Source organism: Callorhinus ursinus, unplaced genomic scaffold (genome assembly GCF_003265705.2).
Source record: "Callorhinus ursinus isolate GAN/ISIS: 27379988/994484 unplaced genomic scaffold, GSC_fseal_2.0 scaffold50, whole genome shotgun sequence".
NCBI classification, from domain to species: domain Eukaryota; kingdom Metazoa; phylum Chordata; class Mammalia; order Carnivora; family Otariidae; genus Callorhinus; species Callorhinus ursinus.
Window position 1 is genome coordinate 9,513,894 of NW_027397112.1, and position 21,772 is coordinate 9,535,665.

Here is a 21,772-nt window from a genome sequence, read left to right on the forward strand (position 1 = left end):
ATGGAATGTTCTGAATATCTCTTTGAAGTCCATCTGGTCCAGTGTGTCATTTAAAGCCTTTATTTCCTTGTTGATCTTTTGCTTAATCTGTCCATTTGATGGAAGGGCGTGTTAAAGTCCCCTATTATTACTGTATTGTTGTCAATGTGTTCCTTTGATTTTGTTATTAACTGGCTTATATAATTGGCTGCTCCCATGTTAGGGGCATAGATATCTACATCTGTTAGATCTTATTGGATAGACCCTTTAAGTGTGATGTAGTGTCCTTCCTCATCTCTTATTATAGTCTTTGGTTTAAAATCTAATTTGTCTGATAATAAAGTGACTTTCTTGTAGACAGCATATAGATGGGTCATATAACAGTGACCTAACCTGACACTCCCTTCTAAATGGAGTGCTAGACCATTAACAATTTATTTAGTATCAATATATTTGGATTTAAATCTGCCATATTGCTTATTTTCTCATTTGTCACATCTTCTTGTTTCTTTTCCCTCTCTACCTTCCTTAAGACTGAGGTGTGTTCTTCTTTAAGTATTCCATTTTATCTCCACTGAGGGATTATTAGCTATTACCTCTTAGTTGCATTATTTTTTTAGTGGTATTTAACTTATCATGGTTTACATTCAAATAACCAGAAATAATATTATCTGAAATTAATAACATAGACCAGATTTTAGAAATTCACCGTAGGGGCGCCTAGGTGGCTCAGTCAGTTAAACATCTGCCTTCAGCCCAGGTCATGATCTCAAGGTCCTGGGATCAAGCTCCATGTCAGGCTCCCTGCTCAGCAGGGTAGTCTGCTTCTCCCTCTCCCTCTCCCTCTGCCCCTCTCTCTTGCTCACTCACTCTCTCAAATAAATAAAATCTTCAAAAAAAAAGAAAGGGAGGGAGGGAGGGAGGGAGGGAGGAATTCACTGTAATCAAAGGTTTGGTAGTAAAAGCAGAATCCCATTATAGCAAATGTCACTATAAAAAGTTTTAGGGGACATCTGGCTGGCTCAGTTGGAAAAGCATGTGAGTCTTGATCTCAGGGTTGTGAGTTTGAACCCCATGCTGGGTGCAGACGTTACTTAAATAAAAAACTTAAAAAAAAAAAAAAGTTCTACAAGGATACCCCATAATAAGAATTTTGTTCTAAGCTTATATTTCAGAAATAAATAAAACTTTGGAGGAGTAGTTAAAACAATTTATCTACCATGGCACCTGGGTGGCTCAGTCAGTTGAGCACCCGATTCTTTGGTTTCGGCTCGGGTCATGATCTCAGGGTCATGGGATCAAGCCCCACATCGGGGCTCCGGCTCCATTCTCAGCACAGAGTCTGCTTGTCCCTCTTCCTCTGCTCCCCCCACCCCCACTCTCTCTCTCAAATAAATCTTTTTAAAAAATAAAAATAAGTTATCTACCACAAATAATTCTGTATAACAAATGTTCCATCAGTTCTTTCCAGAATATGTCACAATTTTTAAAAATTTTCCTTACTGAGTTCTATTAACAGTTAAGACCTTTTAATTTTACTCCACTATCTAGCATGACATACATGCTCACCTCACTTTTCCCCACATAAAATATTCCAAATCATCTCTAGAAAAATCCTCTCTCAAGATTACCCACCAAATAACCATGCAGTATTAAAAAGGAGAGCTTTTATATAACACCATCAACTATGTCTAAATATATTAAATCTCAGGGCACCTGGGTGGCTCAGTCAGTAAAGCATCCAACTCTTGATCTCAGGGTCATGAGTTCTAGCCCTACTTAACTGGGCATGGAGCCTACTTTAAATAAATAAAATCTCCTAACTTTCTAATTCATTACATGGAGCTTCTGTTTTCTTTCCAGGACTTACAGAATTATGACTTGCAATACTATGTATATCACCAATGAATTCCATTATCCCAAACCATGAAACCACTATAGAATTTGTTATGGTGAGAGTTTATCTGTAATAGTGCTTGCAGCAGAAATTAATTTGGGTCCTCATCTAAACCACAGAAGAGGGGCGCCTGGGTGGCTCAGTCAGCTGAGTGTCTGCCTTCGGCTCAGGTCATGATCCTAGGATCCTGGGATGGAGCCCCACATCGGGCTCCATGAGCAGGCCTGCTTCTCCCACTCCTTCTCCCTCTGCCTGCTGCTCCCCCTGCTTTTGCTCTCTCTCTCTCTCTGTCAAATAAACAAATAAAATCTTTAAAAATAAAAATAAATCACAAAATATATATTATTGACACATATACACACAGAACTCCAAAGAGCTTTGGAGGTTATCTGGTAGAGGCCTGTTCCTTAGATTCCCCAATAGGGTCTCTGAACTACCATCTACCTACACAGTCTATTTAAAAGGCCAAACTGGGACACCTGGGTGGCTCAGTCGGTTGAGTGTCTGCCTTCGGCTCAGGTCATGATCCCAGGGTCCGGGGATCAAGCACTGCATCAGGCTCCCTGCTCAACAGGGAGCCTGCTTCTCCCTCTCTCTCTGCCTGCCCCTCCCCCTGCTTGTGCATTCTCTCTCTGTCGAATAAATTAATTAATTTAAAAATAAAAAAATAAAAAAATAAATGCCAAATTGAGGGGCTCCTGGGTGGCTCAATCAGTTGAGCATCTGTCTTCAGCTCAGGTCATGATCTCAGGGTCCTGGGACCTATGAGCATCGGGGGGCCCCCCCACTCACAGGGGAATCCACTTCTCCTTCTCCTGCCCCTGCTCATGTGCACTCTTTCTCTCGAATATACAAATAAAATATTTTATAAATAAATAAATGAAATGCCAAATTGACTTGACATTAGCTAAAATTGTATCAACTCCATATAGATGAATTTCAAATCCTTGCCGTAAAACTCATCGCACACTTCTCAAAAGCGCTGATTAATAAAATTAAGGAAACAAAATATTGCTTAATAAACTCAGTTTAAAAGAAAAAAAAGACCTTTTAAAACATGGTCTCCCTGGGAGTAAAGGGATGAATAATAAAAGTTTGCGAATTAGAGGCACGTCTTCTGCACAGTAACTCCCCATACATCTCTAATAACTACACATGCTCAAATACTTCCTGTAAAAGACAAATATGTGTTCTAATTTGAGGTAACTAAATGCTATATAGTATTTTTTAACCCTATTGTGAGTCACAAAACTGTTTAAGAATGTATGAAAACCGGGGCGCCTGGGTGGCTCAGTCGTTAAGCATCTGCCTTCGGCTCAGGTCATGATCCCAGGGTCCTGGGATCGAGCCCCGCATCGGGCTCCCTGCTCCGCAGGGAGTCTGCTCCTCCCTCTCCCACTTCCCCTGCTTGTGTTCCCTCTCTCGCTGTGTCTGTCTCTGTCAAATAAATAAATAAAATCTTAAAAAAAAAAAATGGCCTTAAATAAGATCAAATAAAATTAAAAAAAAAAAAATGTATGAAAACCATGGAACTCTTACCTCCCAAAAAAGATACATCGGTAAATACAATTAAATTTTACCTAAGATACATCCATAAGTATATACAAATTTTACCTACCATTTTTTTTAAAGATTTGTTATTTACTTTTATTTCTTTGACAGAGATAGGCACAGCAAGAGCGGGAACACAAGCAGGGGGAGTGGCAGAGGGAGAAGCAGGCTTCCCGCGGAGCAGGGAGCCGGATGCGGGGCTCGATCCCAGGACCCTGGGACCATGGCCTGAGCCGAAGGCAGACGCCTAACGCCTGAGCCCCGGGCGCCCCTGGCCTATTAACACCTGTCGGTGGAGTCCCTTGCCATAACTGACCACGAAGAAACCAACGTTTTCATTCACTGGTACAGACTCGGATTGACTGATTGGTGGACACATATAAAAATATATTCCTCTTCTCTATGGAGAGGAATGTGCCTATAACTACCAAAATTACAAATGCTCTCATCCCTTGACCCAGCAATTCCACTTCTAGAGATGGAGCCTGTAAACATATATGAACATGTGTAAAATGTCATTATGCACGAGGCTATTCACTACAGCACTGCTTATCAACAAAATTCTGTTTTCCATTTAGGTGTCCAACAACAGGAAATTGGTTATATTATGGGTCAGCTGTACAATGGAATATTAAGCAGCCTTTGGATAAAAGTACATATACTACTATAAAACAATTTCTAAGATTTTAAGCACAAAAAGCAAAACATACAATACTGTATATACTTGTCACTGTGTTTTTTAAAAAACAGAGGGGGCTAATATACCAATGTATTTGCATGCGTACATACGTCAAATATATATGATTTGTATCACATATATCATCACATATATAAATAAAAGAAACTGCTACTAATAGCTGTCTCTAGGGAGGGAAACCAGATGGACATGGGAAAGGTGTCAAAGAGATGTTTCACGTACTAACTGAATATATTGCCTGATTGAAATTAATTATTTAAAAAAGAACCTCTACCCTGGACGCTAAGCAGTTTTGTTAAGCTTCAAAACCAAGCTGATCTAGGGGTGCCTGGGTGGCTCAGTCATTAAGCGTCTGCTTTTGGCTTGGGTCATGATCCCAGGGTCCTGGGATTGAGCCCCGAGCGTCAGGGTCCCTGCTCGGCGGGAAGCCTGCTTCTCCCTCTCCCACTCCCCCTGCTTGTGTTCCCTCTCTTGCTGTGTCTCTCTCTGTCAAATAAATAAATAAGATCTTTAAAAATAAATAAATAAAAATAAGACCAAGCTGATCTGTACCATCATTCTGTGACTTATTCTGTAATGATATTTTATCAGAATGTTTCTTAGGTTGTTTATTTATAGTGTATCTTACGTGATCTTTCTGAGCAACATAGAGAAAGTCTCATGTACACACACAATCTGACTCCTGAGCAAATTATACTCCCTTCTTTTAGGCTCACAGTATTTTTCACATCTCTATATCCACCCTCAGCTGTGTGCCCTATACATCTGGGCCCATGTCTGCCTGATTATAAGTGCCTCAAGAGAATACAATGCATCTTGCTGATTTTTTTTTTAAATCCTCAGTAACACCTAGCCATAGTACAGACTCAATAAAAGTTGGTTGAACTCAGTTGCTGAAAAACTTGAATATTAAAATTTCAATATAGCTATTATGTCTCTTTTCCTTCATCTTATCCAGATTAGCATACAAGTAGTTCAAATGGTTCATAAGATACTGATGGAATATTTTGTGTCTTGGTTCTAGCTGGTCAATTGGTAATGTAACGCAAACTGGATAAGTTAGTTTTGGTTTGATGCTAGTAGCTTCTGCTAAATTTGAACATTAAGTCTGTCTATTAGAGTTAATTAACAGAAGATATCCTGAACTGGAGGCACCATCTCCTGAGATCAGCGGCCCTTCAGATTACATTTTAATTCCACAATTAATCCTTAGTATTCCTCTGGAGTCAGGCAAAACAGGAACTAAATTAATACCAACTCTGGCAGCAGTTTATGGGATAAGTCACATATTTATTCTTCAGAGAAGCAGTTATCAGTCATACAGGTCGCATCCATTACAGCAGACGCCAACATCTTGTTATCTTCACAGGACTTAATATTTAAGGCAATACTGGTTAAAATAAAACAGGACGCCAAATTTGGATACCTTGCTATTATTATTGTTCTATAACTGGCTAAAACAGGGACACCTGGGTGGCTCAGTCGGTTAAGCGTCTACCTTCAGCTCAGGTCATGATCCCAGGATCCTGGAATCGAGACCTGCATCGGGTTCCCTGCTCCGCGGGGAGCCTGCTTCTCCCTCTCCCACTGCCTGCCACTCCCCCTGCTTGTGCTCTCTCTCTGACAAATAAATAAAATAAAATCTTTTTAAAAATAAATAAATAAAATAAAATAAAATTGGTTCAAGTAAAAGGCTATCCTATATAACTCACCAAATTACATGACAGCTTAGTTCTTCCACTTCCCAGGCCAATAGTACAAATTACAAAAACGGCAGTTTGAGTATTATTACTAGTTCTTCTACAGATGTTAATGAAATTGCTAAGACTTTGAAGGCTTTTGCTGGATGTGAACTAAAAGAAAAAGAATCACCATTTTTGTCTGCCCTTTGTCGATTATAAGGGCTGAGGGGGTCAAACTCCAACAAAATAATGAAGTTTAATATGATCCAGCCATTCCACTTCTGCATATGTACCCAAAAGAGATGAAAGCAGGGAATCAGACATCTGTGCACCCATGTTCACAGCAGCAGTATTCACACTCGCCAAAAGGAAGAAGAAACCCAAGTGTCCAATGACAGATAAACATAAACAAAATGTGGTACATATAATGGAGTATTATCCAACTTTAAAATAGGAAGGAAATTCTGACACATGCTACAACATGGATGAACCTTGAGGATACTAAGTGAAATAAGCCAATCACAAAAAGACAAATACTTTTTGAATCTGCTTAGATGAGAGTTCTAAAGTAGTCAAATTCAGGGGCACCTTGGGTGGCTCAGTCAGTTAAGCGTCTGCCTTTCGCTCAGGTCATGATCTCAGGGTGCTGGGATCGAGCCCCGCATCGGGCTCCCTGCTCAAGAGGGAGTCCGCTTCTCCCTCTGCCCCTACCACCCCCTCCCCGCTCATGCTTACTGTATCTGTCTCAAATAAAGTCTTAAGAAAAAAAAAGTAGTCAGGTTCATAGAAACAGAAAACAGAAGAGTAGTTGCCAGGGACTGAGGGGAGGGACAAATGGGGAGTTATTGTTCAATGAGTACAGAGTTTTATTTTTGCAAGATGAAAAGTTCTTGAGAGAGATGGTTGTGATGGCTGCACAACAAAGTGAATGTACTTAATGTTACTATACATTCAAGAATGATCAGAATGGTAAATTTTATGTTATGTGCATTTACCACAGTAAGAAAAAAAGTAAAGTTTAATGACCAAGAAATTCAGGAAAGCAAAAAGGCTGATACAGTCATGAGAACCTTGGAAAACAGGAAAAACTCATAAGCCAAATGGACAAGAGCTCCCACTGGTAATCCAGATCCTCTAGACTGCTCTAATCTGCAAAGGAGTGTTCTGTGGGTAGAACACAAGAACAGTCCATGAAGAGTACACGTATCATGGGGTGCGTGGCTGGCTGAGTTGGTAGAGCATTCGACTCTTGATCTTGGGGTCATGAGTTTGAGCCCCACATTGGGGGCAGAGTTTACTTTAAAAAGAAAAAAAAAGTAGGGGCGCCTGGGTGGCTCAGTTGGTTGAGCGACTGCTTTCGGCTCAGGTCATGATCCTGGAGCCCCGGGATCAAGTCCCATATCGGGCTCCCTGCTCGGCAGGGAGTCTGCTTCTCCCTCTGACCCTCTTCCCTCTCGTGCTCTCTATCTCTCAAATAAATAAATAAAATCTAAAAAAAAAAGTACACTTATGATGAGCACTGAGTAATGTGGAGAATTGTTGAATCGCTGTATTATACACCTGAAACTAATGTAACACTGTTAACTATGATGGAATTAAAATTAAAAACTAAAAAAAAAAAAAAAAGAACAGTCCAAGTTATGAAACAAGATTTCCCATGGAAGTCTCTGTAAGGGCAAAAAAGCTGACTGGGGGCAGGCAGGTGCTAAGACAACCCTCCGAGAGAAGCTCTGTGGCCCCACACTAGGTCAAAAGACTACCCTCAAATGAACCAAAGAGAACAGAGAGATGGGAAGGCAAACCACTCTGTAGGGCAAAGTCACCAAATACTCCAGGAATGATTTTATTTTTAGTATGTCTTAAGTCTTAGGAAGGAGTATCTGGGACTAGAAAAAGTAGTTTCCTTCTGGGCTAGGGAAACTGGGCAACTGTACTGTAAAAAAGTCAAAGAGAATAGCCCAAGAAGCATTTAACATGGCTAACACAGTAGGAAGCAGATTCCACACTAATCCAATCCCATCACATTTAGTAGTAGTGAGGGCCAAGTGAAACCTACCACCAAGAGGGACCTAGCAATTTGAGACCCAGACAAGGTAGAGAATGAAGAACAAGACTGACCAAACCAAATCATCCCTAGACTCAGGAATGAAATACAAAATCACTGATAATATATATTCCCCTTCTCTTGCCTTTTTAAAAACAGTTTTAGGGGGCGCCTGGGTGGCTCAGTCAGTTGGGCGACTGCCTTCGGCTCAGGTCATGATCCTGGAGTCCCGGGATCGAGTCCTGCATCGGGCTCCCTGCTCAGCAGGGAGTCTGCTTCTCCCTCTGACCTTCCCCCCTCTCATGTGCTCTCTCTCTCTCTCATTCTCTCTCTCAAATAAATAAATAAAATCTTTAAAAAAATAAAATAAAATAAAAAATAAAAATAGTTTTAGGGAATATTTCAATTCAGTCTTTATTTTTAACTAAAAGTAAACAGAGAATAAGAAATAGCAAAATGACTCTAATGGCCAGGAGTGATGACAATGACAACACCTCACATAGGAAGTAAGGAAGCAGGTAAGTGAAAACTCACAAGGGAGAAACCTAGGTATGGATTCTTACCCGCTATGGCACAAGAGTCCATGCACACTTTATAAGTGTTAAACAGGTTTGTATTACTGACTATAAAAAAAGAGAAATGAGGAATTACTGTACCAAAATCCATGAGAAGACAAAAACCCAGAAAGGTAAGCTCAGCATTCAAAAAAAATTTATTTCTATTTGAGGGCATTTGCTGATTTAATTCCAAAGTAAAAGTGAAACTGAGTTAGGATGCCCAGGAGTGTGGGGAGAGAATGAAGTTCAAAGGCCAGGCCCTTCCCAGTGAGGGGAGTCTAGGAAACCCACCCCATATTTTAAACAAGGACCAAAGGGCTACCTTTACAGCCAAGAGTGACCCAGAAACAAACCAGCCTTCATGGAAACTCAATGGATAGGTGTATGCAGATCAGACAAATTAAAAAAAATGGTGGAAGGTAGGTCAGAAGAAACTCTCCAGCATACAGCCTTGGGAAATAAAGACCAGCAATCCAGAAAAGAGAGTAAGAGGCAGAGAAAATACAGTAAGAAGGTCTAGTATGTTTAAACAGAGGGCAAGAAGAAGACAGAGAGTAAAGCAGAGGCAATATATGGGGAGATAATGGCTGAGAATATTCTAGAACTGATTAAAACCAGCAATCCACAGATTCAAGAATTCCAATGAATCCCAACAGAATAAATAAAAGTAATTCAACCATTCACAAAAATCTACACATAGATGTTTATAGCAGCTTTCTTCACAATTGCTAAAACTTGGAACACAACCAAGATACCCTTCAGTAGCTGGATGGATAATAAACTGTGGTACATCTAGACAATGGAATATTATTCAGCGCTAAAAAGAAATGGGCTAACAAGTTATGAAAAGCCATGGAGTAAACTTAAATATTACAAAGTGAAAGAAGCCAGTCTGAAAGGCTACATACTGTGTGATTCCAACTATATGACATTCCATAAATGATAAAACTACAGCGACAGTAAAAAGATCAGTAGTTGCCAAGGCTTAGGGGAAGGAAGGATAAACAGCTGGAGCACAGAGGATTTTTAGGGCAGTAGAACTACTGTGTATGATACTATAAGAGAGAAAGATCCTTACACATTTGACCAAATCCATAGACTGTATGACACCAAGACTGAACCCTAATGTAAACTATGGACTTTGGGTGATAATGATGTGTCAATATAGATTCATCAATTGTGACAAACGTACCACTCTTGTGGGAGATGTTGATACTGTGGGAGGCAATGCATGTGTGGGTCAAAGAGTATATGAAAAATCTAGGCACTTTCCACCCAATTTTGCCCTGAGCCTAAAACTTCTCTAAAAAGTAAAATCTATTTTTTTAAGTGTATGCTCAGGTTCCCAAAAAACATTCAAATGTAAATAAAGCACGGACAAATAATAAAGGAAAAAAGTAATCCAACCTATACATATCACCCATTCCCACTTTATAATACAGAAAATCAAAGACAAAGAGAAAATCTCAAAAATGGGCAAGGAAAAGATAGATTACCTTCAACAGGACAGCAGTGAGACTAAAAAAAAAGGGGAAGCCAGTAGACAACAGTGAACAATGTACTGAAAGAAAATAATAGCCAACCTAGAATTTTAAACTTAACAAAAATACCATTAAAGAATAAAGCAAAGGGGCAACTGGGTGGCTCAGTCAGTTAAGTGCCCAACTCCTGATTTCGACTCAGTCATGATCTCAGGGTTGTGAGACAGAGCCTGGTGTCATACTCCATGCTGGGCGTGGAGCCTGCTTAAGATTCCCTCTCCTCCTCCCCCTCCCTCCCCATTAAAAAAAAGAATGAAGCAAAAAACCCAGATATTTTAAAGCAGATGAAACGGGGAGACAATCACTGGTAGACCCACACTAGAGAAATTCCAAAGGACTATTTTAGGAATTATAAATATTTACATGTAAATATTTATAATATCTTAGAAGAAAAAGTGTTCCAGATAAAATGTCAGAGACACAAAAAGGAATGAAGAACAAAGTGGTAAACATAGGTTTACCTATGTAGGTTAGGCTAAAATAACAATGACTACATAAACAAATTCAATAATAATGTGAGTCTTAAAATATATATATACAAATAGTGGGTACATGACATTTCTTGCAATTATCAAAATCCATAAAATTGTGCTACACAAAAGTGCAAACCCTAAAGTTAAACTATAGACTTTGGTTAATAATAACGTAACAGTATTGGTTCATCAGTTGTAACAAATCTACCACACTAATATAAAGTATTAATAGTGGGGAAAACTAGGGGTGCCTGGCTGGCTCAGTCCATAGAGCATGTACCTCTTAATCTCAGGGTCATGAGTTCAAGCCCAGGTTGGGCATGGAGCTTACTTTAAAAAAAAAAATAATAATAATAGTGGGCAGAAACTAGAGAGGCAGGGAGTAAGTATATGAAAACTTGGTACTATCTGCTCAATTTTCTATAAACCTAAAACTGTTCTAAAAAGTATATTAATTAAAAATATATGTATAATTAAATATGGAATAGCATGTGAGTTGGAAGAGAAATAATGGAGTTAAATCTTCAAGCCCCTTGTATCTACAAAGAACAGGACAAAGGTGCTGATTAACATTAATCTTTGACAACTGATAACATGTTGTAATTTCTGTGGTAACCAATTAAAGAGTGCGTAACTTTCAAACTAGAATGGAAAAATGGAATGTTAAAAATAAATAATAAGACAACTGACGGGGCGCCTGGGTGGCTCAGTTGGTTAAGCGACTGCCTTCGGCTCAGGTCATGATCCTGGAGTCCCGGGATCGGGTCCCGCATCGGGCTCCCTGCTCGGCGGGGAGTCTGCTTCTCCCTCTGACCCTCTCCCCTCTTGTGCTCTCTATCTCATTCTCTCTCTCAAATAAATAAATAAAATCTTTAAAAAAAAAAAAAGACAACTGACAAAAATCTGAAGGTAGGAGAAAGTATTAAGTGCTTATTTCTCTATCTTTCAAGTAGAAAATTAATAAATGAAAAAAAATCATTTCAAAAGAAGGTAAAAAAGGCATAAGAAAGACTTAAAAAGAAACACCAGGAAGATTTAAGCCTAAATATGTCATCGCATTAAATGTAAATGAACTAAATCTTCTAATTGAAAGACAAGAATTTTGAGACTGGAGTAAAACCATAAGCTAGAGCAGACCATGCCTATATGGATGACAACTGACTCTACTTTGATCTTCTCAATACTCTTTTCCATTCAATGTACACAATGTGCTGAGCATTTCAACAGAGATAAAGATATCATACATGTTCCCAAGGAGACTAATAAGGGAAACAAATAATCTTATAATAAAAGGTTTCCAAACGCTAATAAAATAATGCAACTAGAACAGTGCAGCTATCTGGAAAAGCTATAAAGATGACATCTAGATTACACTTTGAAGAACAAGCTGAAAGTTCATCAGGCAAATAAAAAAGGAAAGGTAAAGGAGAAAGTATGAGCCTGTTTGCTAACATTACAGGTTAAGAGATCAGTCATAGTTTAAGGGAGCAGAATACAGCAGAGGGAGAGAATACAACTGCCAATGAAGTAGAAAAATTAGGATAGGAGTTTTAGCTCTGTCCAACAGGCAATGGGAGCCCTTAAAGCAAGGGAGTAAAATAATAATGCTGGTATTTTTAGAAATATATATTTTTCTAATTTGAGAGAGAGAACAAGTGGGTGGGGGGAGGGGCAGAGCGAAAGAATCCTCAAGCACACTCGCCACTGAACATGGAGCTCCATGCAAGGCTCGATCCTACCACCCATGAGAGGTCATGACCTGAGTCAAAATCAAGAGTTAGACACCCAACCTACTGAGCCACCCAGGCACCCCTATTTTTAGAAATCTAACTGGGGACAGTTTACAGAAAGATAAACGGGGTAGGACAGACTGGCTACTATAGTTATGAATGAGGAAGGATTGAGAAAGCAGTCAGGACAGACAACTGCTTGAGAAATTTCAGAGAAAGAAGAGACATGAGTTGATACTTGACTACATGTGAAATGAGAGGAAAATTAAACAAATACTAAGTAAACGAAAGGGAGAAGACAACATAAAGCCAAACATAATAATAAATTTAACAGTGCTTTAAAATCCAATGGTGTAAGTGTAGACTATTTCTCTGAATTTATGCTTACTGAGCACTGTCTAACTATGAATTAAATGCAAAACACCAAAACATCTATTTTTTTAAATTACTGGATTGGTACGTAAAATAACTAACACTAGATATCCATAACTGACACCTTTTTTTAAGGGAGGGGCAGAGGGAGAATTTTTCTTTAGATTTTATTTTTTTTAGAGAGAGAGGGCGTGCGTGAGCATGGGGGGGTGGAGCAGGGCAAACAGAGAGGGAGCAGCAGATGCCCCACTAAACAGAGAGGCCAATGTGGGGCTTGATCCCAGGACCCCGGGATCATGACCTGAGCTGAAGGCAGATGCTTAATCAACTGAGCCACCCAGGTGCCATGAGAGGGAGAATCTTAAGCAGGCTCCACGCCCAGTGCAGAGCCTAACACCAGGCTCAATCTCATGACCCTGAGATCATGACCTGAGCCGAAATTAAGAATCAGGCACTTAACTAACTGAGCCACCCAGGCGCTCCCATAACTGCACCTTGTAATTGATGCAATTAACTAAATGACAGGAGAAAAAGTGTAAGTTGGTTAAACATCTTTTCAGAAGACAAGTTTGATTAAAAAAAAGTCAAATTTGATAATGATCATGTATCAGAAAAAAATAAAAATAAAATTTTTAAATTAAGGTGATCATGGGGCGCCTGGGTGGCTCAGTCAGTTAAACATCTGACTCTTGATTTCGGTTCAGGTCGTGATCTCAGGATCATGAGACTGAGCCCAATATGGGGCTCTGCGCTCAGCATGTAGTCTGCTTGAGATTCTCTCTCTCCCTCTGCCTCTGCCCCTCCCACTGCTCACATGCACACGCTCTCTCAAAATAAATAGGCAAAACCTTAAAAAAAAAAAAAGGTGATCATGTAACACAAATTTATATGAGGTAGAAAAATAGATCATTTTTCTTTAAGACATCAAAAATCTACTGTGTGATACTACTTAAAAGTATATGCTCTTACTTCAGGCTCTACAAAGCGAAGGTTCTTGTGTTAGAACAGACTGTCCCACTTTAATGGCTTGTCATTTTGTTCTTCTTTTCAATACCATCACATACTACATAATCCTTTTTATTCAATACAACTGAAACTAATGATATTAATCAAAACAGTAGATTGCAATGGGGAATCTAAAAAAAAAAAATTACACCTTAGACATTTTCTTTGAACTTCAAACCTATAAATGTATAATCTGTTGCCAGTCTTTTGATGCAGGCCTTGAGTTATAGATCCACTGACTATAGTTCCAGTCTCACACAAACCACACCCATAATGCATCGTCCACAATTTCTAGTTTCAATTTCTTTAAAAGTGAAGCGAGACTTAAAAATACTTGCCAAGGATCTAAATGAATTCTTCCAAATTACAAAAAAACAAAAATTTGTAAACATTTATAGGTAATCTCCTTATTGGCTCACCTTATAGTCTTTCCAAGGCAGTTAACTTAGTTTTCATAGAATCAACAATTCTTACATTTCAGTTATTTTTCTCTGGCTTATGAAATTTTATATTAAATTATATAATTATATTACAAGTGCAAGTTGTCATAATGTGATCCTTTGTAAGTCTATAATTCAACCAATGGGCAACAGTATGTCTTACAAAAAGAGAATACAATTTATTAAGACTAGCATCCCTGTTACAAAAGATTTAAAATCACTTCTTACTCCTTCTATTGTACTTGGAACAGTACCTGGCACATAGTAAGTACTATCTAAGTATTTGCTACTATATTAGCATTAAAACTAAACTAGCTACAGGGGTGCCTGGCTGGCTCAATAGGAAGAGCATGCGACTCTTGATCTCAGGGTCATGAGTTTGAGCCCCACATCGGGTATACAGATTATTTACACAAACAAACAAACAAACCTAAAAAAAAAAAAACACGTAAAAACTAGGGGGGCCTGGATGGCTGTCAGTTAAGCATCCAGCTCTTGGTTTCAGCTCAGGTCATGATCTCAGGGTGTGGATATCGAGCCTGGCATCAGGCTCTATGCTTAGCAGGGAGTCTGCTTGAAGATTCTCTCCCTCTGCCCCTCTCCTGACTCTCACATGCTCTCTAAATAAATAAATAAATCTTAAAAAAAAAACAAAAAACAAAACCTAAACTAGCTACAGACAGAGTGCATGCAACGGTGGAATTCTACCTACTTTACACAGCCCCTGGAGTCACAGAGACAACCTGTACTTAAATTGTCAAAATGGGGTTCCTGGCTGGCTCAGTCGGTGGAGCATGCTACTTTTGGTCTTGGGGTTGTGAGTTCGAGCCCCACGTTGAGTACAGAGATTTCTTAAAAAAATAAAATGTTAAAAAAAAGAGAGCAGAGTAGGGAATAGAAACTACAATAGGTCCTCATTGAAAACGTGAATATAAGGCAGAGTCAGTTTCACATAACTACAAGTGGATTATCCAGTACTTAAAGGAGATCTTAAAAAAAGAAGTAGGCTAGCTCACATATCAGGTCAACAAGAAATGAAAAAGTAGGTTCACAACCCAATTTAACCTCATCACCTCAAAAATGCTAAGAGGATGGTTACATGTCCTCCTAAAGAGTGGCACTAGATAGAGTTGGAAAACCAGCTGTATTTTCTCAGTGCACATTAGGCTACTTTCCTCTATCATTAACTCACTAGTGACAGAAAACACCAATCTCTTAAAAAAAAAAAAAAATCCATGCAGTGCATCCCAAGGCACAAACTTTTGGTTAACCAATTATAAATTAAATACACTAACAGAAACTGAATGTATATAAATACAATATGCAAGAAAATTTAAAACTCGTGAATTAAAAGCCTATACATCAGTGAAGAGCAAATGAAACATAAATGATAAATGTGGTGGCTTTACCATTTTGTTTTCACCTAAGGTTTGTGATGCAGATCTAATCTGCAGGTGTAAAAAACTTGAAGCAAGATGACAGAGTATCTATTAGCAACCAGAAGTTCAAACACTGCAGCTACTTAAAACACTCTTGTCCACTAGGAAAGAATCCACAGTGGCACTAACTTTCTTCCTTCTATGGACATCAAAAAGTACTGAAAATGATACGAATAGTTAGGAGACTCAAGAGACAGCCCCTGAGGGTTACACCGGTCCCACTAGATGGCACTATCACAGGAAAGGCATTCGGTTCTCCCATTTGGAGCAAGGGCTGAAAGCTCTCTTGATCTTTGCAAAACTGAAAACTACCAATTCAATGACATTCTCGTTGGGAAATTATGACCCATAATGAGGAATTCACAGCTAGGAGGAGGAGTTTTTCTCAAAGCACCTTTTCTCCCAGTAGCATGGCTTCCTCCTCCCCAGTCCTATTTCAAATCAGTGATCTGAGGGATACCATATTTTGCAGGCAAAAGAAGTCATACAAAATGGAGATTTTTTTCTTCTTCCTAACTCCAAACTACAGAAAAATTTACTTGCCTTTTCCCCCTCCCACGTTTCTTTGCTATGGGAAAAAATCAATCGCTTGCTGGTCCTTGAACAACATTTACTGTAGTCAGCATACTTACTATGACTAAAAACATCAAAATAACATAGTGACATTAAAACATTTGGATATAAATAAACTTCTTCATATATAAAAGGAAGAACTTCCTATTAAACAGGCAGATTAAGTTTTCTGACACCTTAATTACATTTCAAGTTGGGCCTGGGCAAGAAGATTCACAATGTCAATTATCCCCATCACGTATGCCCTACTCCATCAAAAGTATACTTGGATATAGGTATCATGACCTTAAAAACTGAAGAAAAGGAAGGCATGCTAACAACAAAACCCAATGAATTTAAACAACATACAATATGAATACAAACTTACTTTTATTCCATAGGCGACCACTTGAACAGACAGAAGATTTGGATATGAACCTTTTGCTGAACTCCCAAATTAAAAGACACATCAAAGGACATTATTAGGTAATCAACTGAATCAGAGATCAATTTAATACTCACATATACTGCTCACTTCCAGCTGAAGCTACTTCTCCTAGATCAGAGAACTCATATTTATACGTATAATATCTTTAATATATATCAACAGTCAGTAAAGCCACTCCAAAGTGCCACAAGTCAATCATTTAATAAAAGTGACCAAAGTCGGGGCGCCTGGGTGGCTCAGTTGGTTAAGCGACTGCCTTTGGCTCAGGTCATGATCCTGGAGTCCCAGGATCGAGTCCCACATCGGACTCCCTGCTCAGCGGGGAGTCTGCTTCTTCCTCTGACCTTCCCCCCTCTCTTGTACTCTCTCTCTCATTCTCTCTCTCAAATTTAAAAAAAAAAAAAAAAAAAAAGTGACCAAAGAAACCAAGAACTACAAAATATGTAACGAATCCTGTGTTCCCATAGGACCTTGTCACAGTTCTAATACAAATTTCACCAAAGTATCATCTCCCTCTCACTTTCTCCATGACGGAGGCTTGGAGGCAGAGCCATCATTCCTGACACCCTGCACAAGGCCTGCTATACAGCAGGCACTCAATAGCGGTTGAATGAACAAAAAAACTATCACCTGCACAAGGCCTGCTATACAGCAGGCACTCAATAGCGGTTGAATGAACAAAAAAACTATCAAGCTGTTCAGCTCACGAAAACTATGAGACCCCTCAAAGCAGCCAGTTTTTCCAACTAAACCTTGCCAACACCTTCTCCTTTAAGAAGCTACTAACCAAAGCCTGAGACTAACATTTAGGTCACCATAAGAAATAGCACAGAAAGAAATGTATCGCATGAAGTCAAAGATCAAAAATTCACAAGTCTCAAGCCCAAGTAATGCAACAATCTCGGACTGGTGAAGCTTTTCAATACGACATCACAAATATATTTTACATGTTGTATTAAAATCATAAATATATTGCACTAAAACCATCTTATGAAAGCAGAGGGGTGAACTACATGAAGATGCATAGGAAGCCATAACGTTGCTTAACTTAACCACCTGACCATTAATGGGGGCTTGAATCTTACTTTATGCTCCCAGAACAAAAATGAAGAGTGAGTAAAAAGGAAAAACAGGAGGAGAGAGAAGGCAGTCTGGGGGGGTGCAACCAGGAGGAATCTGTTGAACTGCAGACTGGGAGAATGACAAACTTAACAGAAGCAGATTTTTCAAAACTCTAGCATGTAACTATCCAAAAAAAAGCCATGTAATGAATCTATGCCAGTATCTTTTTGTTAACAGCTTTTTTTTTTTTTTGAATGACTGAGGAGTTCTGACAAAATATGGCACAAAATCCAGATACACACCCCATCAGGATCCTTGCAACAAGACCCATGGGAAACCTCTCCCACATTAGAGGGGAAAGAGAAGCATATACTACTGCCACTCAGAATCCCTTCAATACTGTTAAGTTAGGGGAGTGACTGGTAGGACCGAAGAAAAGTTCACTGGAACCATGAGCTGATCTCCCCTGCAATCTATCAGTATGGCCCACCGAAACTGATCTTAATTGTTTTCTAAATGTGTTTCAATTAGTCTATGAACAGTGTTCACTATCAGCATTTTACTCACCTTACTAACACCAACTCCTGTAAACCTGGCCTCTAATAATTCCTGCCGTCGAGGGTCCAGGCTATGCAATTCTTCCATCATTTCTACTGAAAAAAACAAAGTAAGTTGTAAGACCATAAAAGCTAAAACATGAGGTACCAATTTTTAGATATAACAAAATGCAGTAATTATTTCATTGAATGGTCACACACAGGTAAACCTCAAGTAAATACAGCGTGCAAGTGATAAACTACAATGTGCTGCCTCAAATAGCAACACATTTAAAGTTAAAAATGGCTCAGAAGTCCTCTTCCGAGGACTACTTATCCTTGTCTAGTTCTGATCTGATTTTAACAGCAAAAAACCTCCAACCCTTCATATAATCTCAGTAAAAGTTGAGGAAGGACTAACCTGCAAAACAACAACAAAAAAATCCTATCAACCTTTGAATTTAACTAAGTACTTTTGGATATGTTTCCCAAACCCATGGGAACTAGTTCTTAAACTAAAAATATGAATCGTTAATAATAACTTAAAAATAATGTAGCATGAATCAGAAGCTACAAATAACTTCAAATAACTCTATTATATAGCTCCTTTCTCTGAAGAGCTCACAGTAGCTCATGAAAAAAGGAATTAATTATTTTAAATTTAATAGAGAACCCATGGTAAAACCATCAACCAGCATTCACTCAGGAAATTAGTAGAGCTCCATAACCATCCCTTTACAAAATCTTTTTCTGACCACTCCCTGGAGCAGTAGGTTTCTCTAGACATCTGCTTTGAGCACTCCTTTCAAGCAGGGAAGGGCAGGAGGACACCATTTTTAAACTCCTTCCACGACCAATAAATGCACAGGCTACTTCCAGCAAATATGTCCATCCACTGCAAGAGATCAACTCCTGCAGAACCCACTGGAAATCTAATATTAAAAGTAGAATAAGAGCATACACCATTACACAGAACCCTTTTGAGCATATTATTAAACAGCTATTGGAACGACTGGCATGATTTAAAAGTTCACTGAGGACACGAATTAAACATTCTCCTCTGCAATCTAACAACTCCACATTAACTGTAACAACCCCTACCAGTCCTCCAGTTTCATTTCCCTTCCTGGATTGAGAGCCTGGGGCAAAGGGGAATGAAAGGGTGACAAATTAAAGTTTCACCCACACAAACAAGTGCAGGTTACCGAGGGAATAAGGAAATTCTCGAAAAGGCAGAAAGGCATCTTAAAAAAGAAAAAGAAAGGAAAAAGGGGATTGAGAGAGAGTGCTTCCCCTAAGTGGCCTTTCTCGCGTCTCGCCCTGCCCTAATCAAGGCCGGAATGGCAGAGGTTGCAGCCTCCCTCAAACCCTAGGGTCTCTCGGAACATTTCCTAAACCTCCATCCCCAGGCCTGGGCAGGAAAATGACGCCCCAGCGGTTATTCCATTTAATGTCAACTCATGTTAAGGAAATCTCCACTCTGTCTCATTCCAGCGGGGCCTCGGACTGGGATCCTCCCTGCAGCCCTCCCTACAGCCGGGAAGCAGAACCGATGGGGCCTGGTCCCGGCGCCCCTCGCCTCCCGCCGGCTCCAAACTTTCCCCAACTCCAGGCCCACCTGTCACGGAGGGAGGGCGGGCCGGCTCTCGGGGGCGCCCGGGAGGCTGCCGGGGCCTCCAGCTGCCGGGGCGTCCCCTTCGCCCTGGCGGTCGCCGGCCCCACTCCCAGGCCGGGGCCGCCTGGGCCTCCCCCATCTTCAGCCCAGCCCCTCGGCGACCCGCAGCCCTCGGGGAGCCCCTCCCGCCTCAGCGCCGAGGAGCTGCGGCCCGGCGCCGGTCCCCGGGTGGGCCCGGGCCGCAGCCTCCTCAGCTGAGGGGGTCCCCCGGACGGTTAATGCCCCAGGCCCGGCGCCCTCCCCCGCCCGGGGCTCAGCCTCTCACCTGCCGCCGCCGCCGCTCCACGCTCCTCCCGGGAGGGGCCCCGACCCGACCCGGTCGCGGACCGCTCCGCTCTCCCCCTGGGCAGGCCCGGGGCGGAGCCGGGGCCTCTCCTGAGCGCCGCAACCCCCCGCCCGGGCAGCCGCCGCCGGCGCCGGGCTCCACGAGAGGGCGGGCGGGGGAGGGGGGCCGCGGAGGCCGCAGATCCCCGGGCTCGCGTACAGAGCCAGGCGCCTGACGCGGGCCCGGGCCGGGGCGGCCGCGGGGGGCGCGGGACCGGCCTCCTGGCGCCGGACAAAGGCCAAGGGAGGCGCAGGAGGGCCCAGGCCGGGCCGGGAGGTGGGGGCCCGCTCGGCTGGGGGCCACTCGGGTGCGGCGCAGAGGGCGGGGGGGGGGTCGGAACCGCTGGTGCCCAGGACCCGCCTCCGGCCCCTTAATCCGGATCGGTTCGGTCCGGATTAGTAGTGATCGGTGTAAACACACTAGTGAAACCGCGTGTTTCCTCGCGAGATTTGCACGGCTGGGAGGCAGGGGGGGGTCCTGGGGGGGTGGGGGAAGAGCCGACAGTGGGGGAGGAGGGGGAGGGGACGAGGAAGGTGGGGGGGGGTCCCCGCTGCCCCGGCGCCCCGCCTCCTCCAATCAGCGGCCAGGCTGGCGGGCAGGGGTTAACCAGGGGACCCCGCGCCGGCGGAGGAGGCCGCCGCCTCGCCGGGCGGCTGAGGGCGGGCGCACGGGCGGCGCAGGCGACGGGCCGCCCGGAGCCCGACCCGGGCCCGAGTCCCGGAGCCCCCGCCCGCGGGACCGGCCCCGGCCAAGGCGGTTGGGCCGGCACCCTGGGCCGCGGACCGGCGCTGGAGGGACCTCGCTGCCCGGGCCGGGCGCTCCCCATCCGCCTCGCCGAACCCCGCGCCCGCCAATCCCTCGTCTCCACGAGTTTGGGTGAGAAGTGGGCTTACTCTGCCCAGGAATGGATTTTAGAGGAAGAAAGCCCGTGAGCCGGCGGACCCCGCCCGAACTTCCTCGGAGACGCCCAGTTAGTGAGTTCGCGGTGCCCACCGCGTTGGCTTCTCGCACGCCCCGCCACTCTCCACGGGGACCGTCCGGCTCCCCAAACCCACACCGGCCGCCCTGGAAAGCAGACAGCCACTTTCCCTCCACATACCTGGCTGGCAGAGGGCGCCTCTAGGGACAAAAGGTGCCCTGGGATCAAAGCTGAGCCCCCACCCCCGGCGGGATGCTGCCCTCCGGAAGGGGGGGCGCTACCCCAAAGGGACACCCCGGGCACCCAGGGGGGAGGTTCCATTTCCATCTCTGATAAAAAAAAAAAAAAAATACGGCCCTCCTGGGTACTTAGCGGGACCTGCGGGTAAGTACTAGAATGGAAAATACAGGCCTGCGCCTCACAGGACCGCTACTGAGGAATGCGAAATAGGAAGGGGTGAGCTCTTGTGCGCAGCAGCCCCTGCAGCAAGGAGGGCCTCCTGCATAGGAGGAGGCTCCCACTCTGATCACCCAGCAGCACCAAAGGAAAGGAGGAAAAAAAAAAAAAGCCCATTCTCAACCGACTCCTAGGAGCCAGGACACAGACTTCAATGCAAATACTCAACTTTGTATTTTGCTCTGACGCTTCCTTGATCAGACGTCTAAAGATGATTTAAGGAATACATACAAGTGATTCACAAGGGGAAAATTCAGACAATGAACAACAAACAGCCTTGAACTTTTCCAGGGGTTAGGCGAGTACTTCAAGTGGAGTTTCTGCCTTTTCCTCTTGCTTATTTTTTAATTCGTGTTATATTAACAGAACAGAGACTTGCTGAAAGGACAGAG

At 42.3% G+C, this 21,772-nt stretch overlaps 1 protein-coding gene across 5 annotated transcripts in view; it reads right to left on the bottom strand.

The window, feature by feature from the left end:
* TLK2 (tousled like kinase 2) overlaps window positions 1-20,416 on the bottom strand; it is a 117,789-nt gene extending 97,373 nt beyond the window's left edge. For 3 of the 5 annotated variants that reach the window (XM_073883089.1, XM_073883087.1, XM_073883088.1), the window contains exons 1-2: window positions 19,624-19,774; window positions 18,037-18,119 (exon numbers count right to left, since the gene is read on the bottom strand). In XM_073883089.1, the coding sequence (XP_073739190.1) occupies window positions 18,037-18,119; window positions 19,624-19,759 (219 nt within the window). In that variant the 5' untranslated portion in view covers window positions 19,760-19,774. Of the gene's footprint in view, window positions 1-18,036; window positions 18,123-19,623; window positions 19,775-19,945 lie in introns of those variants that run through there. The other 2 variants (XM_025890033.2, XM_025890034.2) reach the window with 2 other exon arrangements.
* Window positions 20,417-21,772: the final 1,356 nt, after the last annotated feature.